At 40.2% G+C, this 10,822-nt stretch overlaps 1 protein-coding gene across 1 annotated transcript in view; it reads left to right on the plus strand.

Annotated features, from left to right (window-relative positions):
- The window catches only part of hdac4 (histone deacetylase 4), a 71,937-nt gene that overhangs the window by 3,630 nt on the left and 57,485 nt on the right, over positions 1–10,822 (plus strand). The window contains exons 2-3 of the mRNA XM_010769810.1: positions 6,593–6,714; positions 7,967–8,104. Coding sequence (XP_010768112.1) covers positions 6,593–6,714; positions 7,967–8,104 — 260 coding nt within the window. The remainder of the gene's footprint in view (positions 1–6,592; positions 6,715–7,966; positions 8,105–10,822) is intronic.

Consider the following 10,822-nt stretch of genomic DNA (forward strand, 5'->3'; position numbering starts at 1 on the left):
TATCCCGGTAAATTACATTACATTACATTACATTACATTTAGCTGACGCTTTTATCCAAAGCGACTTACAATAAGTACATTCGACCAGAGATACAACCTTGAAGAAAACAGAATCATATAAGTACATCAGTTTTCATAGAGCCAAAGTGCTACTCAACTGGCTTTAGATAAGCCAGTCCTTTATTAGTATATAAGTGCTTTGTTAGTAATTCTATCGCTCAAAGTGGAGTGTAAATCGTTCTGGTCGTAAAGAACCGGGTGATTTGCTACCGTAATTTCTCGTTTGGAATATGAGGAAATGAACTGCGGTCTGGCTCTCCCAGCTTGCACGCGGTTTGATTGGCTAGCGCTTGTACTGTCAGATTTGCATAAACGGGATTTGATTGGCTGACGCTTCCAGCTCAGCTTCATAGTTGAACATTGCTCAACTTTTGAATCCTGAAAATCCTGGAAATCCTGGAAATCTTCGCTTTGCTTCCCCACAATGCAGTTTGGCGAAAAGCGAGGCAAAGTGACGTCACTCCCATTCAAAGTTAATGGGCAGAGAAGCGTTGGAAGATTTTTTTAAAGTTGCTGTGTGGACGTACCGTTACATGATCCAGAGCGGAGTTGTGTAACTTATCTGTTAAGTTGTTTTTGTTGTAGTACTGAATGTTGCCACAAGGGGTAAAACCTTGAAGGATTTATACAACACACACTTAAAAAAGATCCTGAAGAAAAAAAATGCACCTGCTACATATTTCTTCTTTTTACCTTTTCTTAAATCATAAGCACACAAACAAAACCAATTCAGATAATTATATGAATTGCCAACATGTTCTCACTAGCCTCTCATTACCTCTGTACTTTGTGATTCTAATATTGTGCAACAAATATGAAACTAGAAGTAAAACCACTAACTCTAGGCAATGAAACTACAAAAAATTGATTATTGAAAGGTTAACACTCCGAAATACCTCCTGTTTGTATCAGATATGATAACATGCAGAAAGCACTCAGTACAATGTGAATGTGCTAGCCGGTGTGGTTAGCCACTGAGTAGCCGGTGCAGTGATTAAACCACCTCCCTTTCCCTCTCCATCTCCATCTCTCTGTGCCACTTGCACTTGTAGCCCCTGTGCTTCAGGATAAGTGGCTGTAATTAGTTTTTTTGTTGTTGTAAGTCCTGCCTTGTTGCAGGCTTGCAGTCGGCCATTGATCACTGCTCTGTAAGTGCATCAGTTGTGTTAACACAATAACATATACAAGTCTACATTATGCTACGCATAGAAACAATCCAAGAGCATACAGAAAACTAAAATGCTTGTGCCAACACAGTTCTATTTTTGCCAGGTGGATTGGCTCTTCTTTTTTTTTTTACTTTTTAAGAAACTCCACTACTGGATTAAAGGGTGCAGCTTGGGTTGTTTATTCAGTTCAGGTGATGCAGTTCTGGTTACCATTTTGGCACAAGGTTTAGTTTGTATTTCCATGTGCACTGGCCTAGTTCTAGTGGATTTTAGTTTGCAGAGCAAGGTTTATGTTTCCAAAAGACAAAACGTTGCAAGTGAAAACCAGTATCCAGTATTAAGTTATTTGAATGAATGGTATAATAAAAACAAAAAATCTAAGTCCATATCCATGTTGGGAGGAGGTGGAGGTGAATGAATGGGTCAAATAAACTCAGGACTTTAACCTACTGTAGGATACCACATTTTTCGCCCCAAAAAATGTAATCTTGAATATTTTATTTGAATAATTGTACATACTTTAAATTGTATAACAAACGTACTTAAATCAAACCATAATCTTATTTTATATACACAACCAAGTAGTTTTGTTAAACGTTAGCATCATGGTTTAAACTGCGAAAACTTGCACAATCTTGCAGAAAATATGTTTGTCTCCAAACTTTATTAAGAATGAGGTAATTTTTATGGAAAAATAATTGAGTGGGGAACAGGGTTGGCCAGAGGCAGTCATTCCAACCTAGCTGTGTTATGAATCAGAATTCTGCATGAATTTAATTACTTTTTATGAGCTAGCTTTTTAAAATTCAGAAGTTGTCATGGATTTTGTGACAAGCGTTTGCCATTAATTCGATGTTGTCGTTGCATTTGATACTGTTTTTTTCATTTTTTTTTCTTCTGGTGTTTGGAGGTGGGAACCTTTTTGCTTTCTGCGAAAACAAACAAGCTTTTGTGAAGCCTATTTCAATTCTAACTAAATAAAACACTTGGGTGACCGTACAGAAATAGCGATGGGGCTAGTGCCAGGCTAACCCGAGGGGCCCTATCTAGCAATAATTAGGATGACATGTCTTCTCGTCCGATGCTTGCCGACTAATGACTATATGGGAAAATCTGCAGTAGAAAAGGAGTTAATTGAGGGGATGGTCTACGCATGTTTTTCACCGCGGAGCTAGAATAGCTGGCGCTGGGGTCCCTCTGAATGGTCCCCGTATGGTGCAAAGTGGCACTCGCTTGAAATGCATTGACCCAACAAAAGGTTTTGTTTGTTTGGCCTTGTTGTTTATTGCTTATTACATATGTGTACAAACAGTTGACAATCATGTGTGTGGACATTTATTTGTGTGTGGAGGCGGGAGAGGTGGTGTGCTGAACGTTTACCATGGTTCACAGGGAAAGGCTTTGTTCGCACTACACGGATGATTAGAGCAGACTCCTCCTGAGTGAGAACGACAAACAGGGCACCTCTCTTTCTGTGCGCTTGTTTATGTTGAAATGACAAAGAAACACGTTTCTAGGTCAGAGGTCCAGGAATCATTTTAACACGCACATGTACACAAAGCTTCATCACAAGCACAGGCCTGACCATTACCCCTGAAAAGATAAAACATGGATGAAACTGTTCAGTAAATGTATTTAAAACATTTGATTTCGTTAACATCAAGAATCGTTTGGTGGGGTTTAAGCAGCCACTTATTTCATTGGCGAGTAATCTGTTGATTATTCTCTCGATTACTCATTTTAGTTGTTTTGGTCTCTTATAAGGTTCAACATGGTTGTCAGTGATTCTCAAGACCAAATGGAGGAGAATTTAGGCCATATTTAGAATTCTGACTTTTTTCTTAGAATTCTGAGGATTCAATTTTCATTCAATTTTTTTGTACTTTTTGCTTGGATATCAAAAAAAGATGTGGCCCTAATCCTCTACCATATACCAAGTTTACAGCCTCAAACGTCTTCTTCCATCCACAACTTCAAATGATTCAGTTAACTGTCAAATCTAAGGGAAAATATTCACATTTTAAGAGGCTGGAATAAGAACATGTTGACTTTTTTCCCCTTAGATTTATGATTGATTGGTGCACAGAAATGTGCTTCAGTCTACGCTCATTCGTTTGTCATAACCTGTTTCCCCGATCCATTGTTAACAATTTATGTTTTCTATTCAGGACATGGCTGGGACACCTTGACAAGGTTGTTGCCTAGCCTCAATATTGTATTATGAATCCTCATATGAGCTGGATTTGAGTGACTCAATAAATATAATCAAATCAAACCTAACCCTTGGCTTTAACCTTGGGTTTTTGAAATGTAAACTAAGAGCCCAACACAAAGTAGTTACTTCTAATGTCCAACAAACAAGTCCTCACAAGTATAGTGACACAATTACACAAACACACACCAGTGAAGCACCAGCTTGTCTGTCCCGACCACACCCTTTCTTCTTCCCCCTGCTGCCGTCCCGTTGGGTGGTGTTCAGTTTCCTCCCGCAATCTCAAAAACTGCCCGGTACCAAAGATGTCATTGGCTATCTCAGCAATTCCATCGCCACCTCATTGGTCACCGGGGATGCCAGGACACCCGTGATAGGTCGGAGATGCACTATACTGGTTTCAGGGTATTGATAACTGGCAGAGGGGCTTATCATGGGGCAAGGTGGTTCTATACAGAGCATATCGATCAGAAAGGACTCACAAGAAGAGGTTTTAATCAAGAGGAGCTCAGATATCGAGCAACAATGTAGAAGTCATTTGGTTGAATGTTTTTAAAAATGTTGTCATGGCCTCGCCAACTTGTATAGAAAAAACGTTGTTTAGTTTTCTGGCTTTGTTTGTAATTTACTGCAACAACAAAAAAGAAGAGTTTATCTCATTTAAGATGGTTTATCTTAATATAGCCTAAAACACATTTTCAAACACCAGCATAGAAAAAGGCAATGGTGCATGACATGACATTTCTTCAAAACCACTGCCAGTTTTAGTTGTCAACTTGACATTCAAATTAAAATAGAAAAAGAAAGTAGTAGGTTAAACACTAGCACTCAACTTGTGTGCCTTTTCTGGGATGTTTTACCTTCACACTATCACAGTAACAGCGCAGTGTTAGTGTGTTTCTATGGAAACATAGTGTTAAGAGTAACATTGGCCAATGGTTTTCTTGTTGAGTTTGAGCTTTGTTTTTAAAGTAGTCAAAAATAGAACGTGTGCGTCTCTTTTTTTCCACAACTTTTATAGTACTGTGTTAAGTTAATCACAGCACGCCATATTCCAGTTACATATCAAGGCTTAAAAGTTGGCAAATATTTAATTTTCGTTTTTCCTCCTAATGTTGAGTTGTGCTACTGCTTGTGTGTTAGCTGCTGTGTTGTTTGCTTGTTTTGGAGAAATAATCTGATTGCACTAATGCTCCGGTTTTTGCACGTCAATGCTGGGATATTGGGTTTTACTGTATTGGCTCTAAAGTGTCCATGTTTCAACAGCTATACTAGCCTGTTAAACATATATCATTATTTGTGAAACAAATGTTTTTAACTTAGGAAACACGTACATGCACAATTTGGATTAAAATAAACAACTCATTTTGATTATTTTGACTGATATTGCTATATGTTTCACAATATTATAGGCTTTATCTATGATAAAGTGTGCTTTTCTGAGAGGATCCGTAATAATTAAGTCTTACAATTAGAATACAATTAGGCCTGGATATCACTGCAGCTCAATAATACTTCATTCAAAATGGTATACACATATATACACTTAAAGGTGGGTTAGGTAATTTTGCAGAAACCAGCTCGAGTGCGCTAGAATTTGAAAATACACAACCGGAACAAATCTGCCACCTCCTTACAGAGCCCCTCCTCCAACACACACGAACGCGCACATGACCAATGAGGGCACGAGATAAGTTTGTGCACAGATGGAAGGCTGACAGGCAGGTAGGCTATCCAGTTATTTTAGCCGGGCCGGCTAAAATGATTGGTCGTGCTTTTTACAGTGCTACGGATACACACGGTATACACAGATGCCGTTTTTGTTATGGATTTTTTGTCAAAACACTAAAGATATTCATTGCTATCGGGATGTTAAGAGCATTCCATGGAATATAACAAAAAGTGTATCTCGAGCCGGTTTCTCAGACTTACCTACTCCACCTTTAAACAAATAATTCACTTTCTGCAATTTGAATATCACAATAGTCCATAAGGATTTCCATACATTTTATTTTTATGTGCAGCCCTACTGTAGCTTCTGTAAAATAACTTTTTTTTTACAGTGCAGTTCTTGTGCTTATACCAGTGAACTTTAAGTGTCTAACCCTGTCTGTGTGTAGAGTGTGAAAGATACAGAGGGTGTATTTATTTGGCTGTCCTTTCAAATATGTGTTGACACCAAGAATCCATCTTATTCAACATCACACACAACTTAGCTTCCTCTGTAAAATAAACACACTTACATACAGTACAATGTCAGCATTGCGCTTAAAGTAAACACAATGTGCTTGTTCACACACACACACACACACACACACACACACACACACACACACACACACACACACACACACACACACACACAGTGGAAGCACACACATACACACTGTACAGTAAAAACTGTATGAGTGTCAGCAAATACCCGCTGCAGAAGTCATGTTGCAGGGGATTGTTTCTGCTCCCTGCTGCCATGTTTCATCATTCTACCCCTGTGTGTGCGCTTTTTTGGTCATTGGTGTCAAGGAAAGTGTGTGTGTGTGTGTGTGTGTGTGTGTGTGTGTGTGTGTGTGTGTGTGTGTGTGTGTGTGTGTGTGTGTGAGACAGTGTACAAGCTTTCTTTGAGAATGATGTATGGAAGTGTTGTTTATCACATTACATTTTGCCCCTGCTTCTCTGAAGATCTTCTCTGACACAGTTTTAGGTTTTTGTGTTTCTTGCTAATGCTCTTACCCAATGTGTACAACTGTAAAACAGGCTTAAGGCCGTAGTTTGCCAACAACCAACATGAAGTGTAATGAGTGCAGTAGTCAAGGCTACAGCTGATGTGTTTGGATCAGAGGGAGGACAGGGTGTTTTGGCAGCTATCAAAAGATATAAAAAATGTTTTGGCCTTGAATGTATTATATAATCCTACTATAAATAGAGCAAAAACAACATGAATGTACTTCAATAACTCCCCAGGACTCCAACTCAACCCAACACTGTCATAATAATTCAATTATTTTCCTGCCAAGTTGAGCTCAAAAGCCCATAGAGATAGAAATCTGCTGTTGGGGTCAAAATGTTCATGTCCTATTTACATATCGTAGTTATTTGCTACATGTTCCTAACAAACTCCATCTTTATGTGCTTGTTTCCTCTATTCCTATAGTGGACGTGAGCTCGGCATCACTGCCCATGCAGGTGCCCCCCGGCTCCTCAGCCATCCTTCCCATGGATCTGCGCGTAGTGGACCACCACCCCCACCTCCACCACCACGCACCAGCACCAGCAGCCCTCGTTCGGCCTGGTTCCCCAGCCCCATCCTACAGCGCCCGTCTCCACAGCGTGTCCCACGTCCTCGGAGCCAGGCCGCGGGCCAGTCATCAGTAAGTGGGGACCGTCCCTACTGTAACTGTCAGGTCTTGTGGCTAAAAGTTGTATCTGGATATTTTTAGCTGTGAAATGTTTATATTCAAAAGGCTGAAAACGACTATTTTATACAGCCATTTTAACACCTCTGTAACTCTGTAAAACTCTGTAACTTAAATCACAGTCCCTGTTTTGCTGTATCTCTATGTGGATACTTACACTGCCATGTCGTACACTTTGAACACTTTTGAACTGCATAAATTCCTACCATAGTAGTGTTTTTTAAAATTGTACATGGCTGCTGTGCCCTCACCAAAAGTGATTTACAGCTGTTAGCTAGGTAGCAACGTTGTCGCTAACGGTGGCTTTTTTCCAACACCATGAGGTGCTACGTGTATTAAACATGGAAAAACTTTAACTTAAACCTTAACTTTTATTTGTGTTGTGCTGTGCTGACTGCTGCTATCACTGCTTGTAGCGTGACTTTTGTTACGCAGCCAAGATAGCAGTAGTTGAGTGCGAGAAGTGTCTAGCTTTCCAGACTCTTTGACTATTTGGTCATCTTTCATGGCATTGTATCCACTTTGTGCATGAGTGATGATGATTGTGCTTGTCTGCCAGAAGTTGTCATGAATTTACTTTTTTCTCAAATTTTAAGTCACATTTTTAGATCTCTACAGTTTTTAAGTATTTATTTAGTCATCCCCATCTGGAACACCAGCTTTGAAAACGTTAGCACCAGCTGAGCAAGGTTGGATATACTTTACTGCTTCTTCAGTGTTTTGAACAGTCTTAAACACCGGGTCAAGGAGAAGAAGAGCACTGATGATAATTTGACTCCTGGTAAAAATGTCCAGAACGCCTGGATCTTTAGAAACGCACTAAGCAAATGTTAGTGACCACTGCATCTGCTGCCCCTCTTGGACGACTGCCTAGCAATGTTCGAGAATGAACTGTGTGTACGTGAAACTGCTTTCATTTAGGTGGTTTTACTGAGTTTAATGACCTTGTCCACTGATTTTAGAGGGAAGAAGACCTCTATTGATAACTTGGCTCCCAGTAAAAACCTCATTTACGATAAACCTAACCAGAAGAAGCTAACTGTAATGATGGAAATAGAGGTGAAGACAACATCTCCCTCTTTAATGTCCTAAATGATTCTACAGACCACCAGGAGCAGCAGCTGCAGCAGGAGCTGGTGACGCTCAAACACAAGCAGCAGCTCCAGAGACAGATCCTGATCGCTGAGTTCCAGAGGCAGCATGAGCAGCTGTCGCGCCAACATGAAGTCCAGCTGCAGGAACATATCCAGGTGAGTGTACGAGGAGGGAGTCCTTCCTCAGCTTTATCTACTGCAGGACTGTACTATGCAGAAATTCTGAAGGACAGGGTGAACCATGTGTATTTGAAGTGATGTAAGTGGAAACGCAGGTTGTGGAAGTATTTTACTGCTTAGTCATCCCCATGGGAACCATGACCCGCTTCCGTGTGTGAAATGTGTACGTGACTCACTTTGCTAAAAAGCTTCCCTTAGTGGCCAGAAAGTCAGCTAACAACAATCAATCAAAGATGGGAATAACTCTGATGTTTTTTCTTCATCCCTCTGGTTAGCATTTTGCATTTTGGTCTTGGCTTGCTCATGTCATGTCCTTTACATTAGCTAGCTCTCACATTTCTGCTGATTTATGGCAACATCTTGTTACAACATTGGGTCTCATGCAGCAACACTCGTAAACGTTTCTCAAATGTTCTCTTAAGTCAAAGCAAACCAAACATTCTCAACCATCCAAAATCCATATAGATCATAACTTGTAGGCGTTTGGGTTAATCGCTATAATGATATAAAGTCAGCTCCGATTGGTTATCTGGCCGGCTCTGTTGTGATTGATCAACTGCTAAGAGATGTCCCGCCTTTTAGCCTATCACCTATTTTTGTTGGAGTACTAACCAATATACATTTGTTACATGGGGATGTCATTATGGGACATCCCCATGTAACATGTTCATTTCGTCAAATGTCTGTCTTTCTCACATGCCTGCCACGATGGTCCTTCAGAATTGTTTTTTGAACTCTAATCTCACTTTCGCGAAGTTTGCTGGTGACTCTAGAACAGCTGACAATGTTTGTGTGTTGATTAAGAGGAAAAGGTGCTTGGTATTTTTATTGTTGTTACTATCAGGAAATGTACAGCCAAATCCGGGTCCACCTAGTAGTTTTAGTCAAATAGCTACTCCTGCTGATTTTATTTCTAGATCGGGGTTAGGTTTAATTCATTTAAATGTGCGCAGTCTGTTACCTAAATTAGATTTTGTCCGTATTTGGGCGAGTTCAACTGATGCTGATGTCATTGTCTTATCAGAAACGTGGCTAGACAAATCCATCTTGGCCTCTGACATTTACATAAATGGTTACAATGTATATCGCACTGACCGTCCTAAAAAAGGTGGTGGCGTTGCCATTTATGTGAAAAATAAGTTTTGTGTAACAAATATGGTTTCCAAATCTGTTAGTAAACAACTAGAATTTTTAGCTGTGAATGTCGAAGTAACAAAGGGTCAACAGGTCATGGTGGTGGGTTGCTACAGGGCCCCCTCGGCTGTCAAGGACTCCTTATCTTCATTGGCAAAACTGTTATCTCAACTTTCCTACAAGGAAATAGTACTGCTTGGTGATTTAATTGGGACTGGTTAACTTCTGTGTCAGAGGATTTTAAAACCTTTGTACCTCTTTGAACATTACTCAGATTATAGACAGTCCTACTCGCCCAAATATTAAGTCCCCAATAAATCCTCCTTAATTGATCTAATTTTAACAAATGTTCCATATAAATACTCATCTGTGGGAGTATTTGCTAATGATGTGAGTGACCACTGTGTTGTAGCCACAATTAGGGACACTAAGGTCCAAAAAGTTAAACCACGCATCATAAAGAGAGATAAAAAACACTTAGTGGAGCAGGGTTTTTTACATGATCTGTTTGATTTTGATTGGGGAAAAATCGATCTGTGTGCTGATGTAGAAACTGCATGGTCTTATTTTTATCTTGGTTTTAATGAAAATTATAGATAAACATGCACCTCTGCGTAAATTTAGTGTGAAGGGACGAAACAATCCCTGGTTTTCTGCTGAACTGTCCAGTCTCCTTCATGAGAGAAACAATGCCTGGGCAAAGGCTAGGAAATCCGGCTCAGAGGTAGAATGGCTACGCTTAAGCAGCTAAGGAATAGCTTCACTTCACTCTGTCCTATAGTAATATGTTTTAGAGGAAATGAAAGTGAGTGTCAGCAAGTTGTGAGTTATTGTCTGATCGGTCTTGACTGTTAAATCTCTAACCGGATATCAATAATTTTTTTCAAACGGGAGGGAGGAAAAGTAATCTCGTTCTGTATTCGTTGTAGGTATTGAATCTTAAACATAAACGGACTCCTCGTGCAATTTTTCTCTTAATTCCGGAGTTGGTTGTTCCAAGTAACAGATATTATATCACAGGTAGACCGTGATGTGACGTTTATATTCCTTAAGGTCGCTCATAGTGCACCGCACCGACACCGGGGGGGGCGCGTGCGGCCAAAAGGATTTCCTATGGCTCAACCAGAAGTGTGACTCGGGCATATGAAACCTATTGAATATATTTCGAATCAACTGATGTGCTTTGTGATTTCACTGAATGTTTTGGAAGCTGCGAAAAGGTGTAGAGTTGATGTCAGTCTCGTGATCTCCTGCACTCTTAATTTCGCAAGTGTCTTCGTCTTCGGTGTTCAATTTAGTACCTATCTAGGTACTTGACGGTTCTTTGGCCCCACTCTTCGCGAATTGGTTCTTGTCGAAGATCACTGTTCCTCGGACTGTATCATCGGTGCCGCGCGCTTTGGCGTATGCAGACTATCTCTCGGTCTTACAGACACACTCCGTGTCCTCCTGTCTTATGAGTTATACCCTATGTGATCACCTCGTTCAATCACCCCGGAGGGTTGTAAGGATCCTATTAAGTGCAAAGAACCATTGCTGTATCATGATAACTGATGTGAA

This window comes from Notothenia coriiceps, unplaced genomic scaffold (genome assembly GCF_000735185.1).
Source record: "Notothenia coriiceps isolate Sejong01 unplaced genomic scaffold, NC01 NC01_scaffold00007823, whole genome shotgun sequence".
NCBI lineage: Eukaryota > Metazoa > Chordata > Actinopteri > Perciformes > Nototheniidae > Notothenia > Notothenia coriiceps.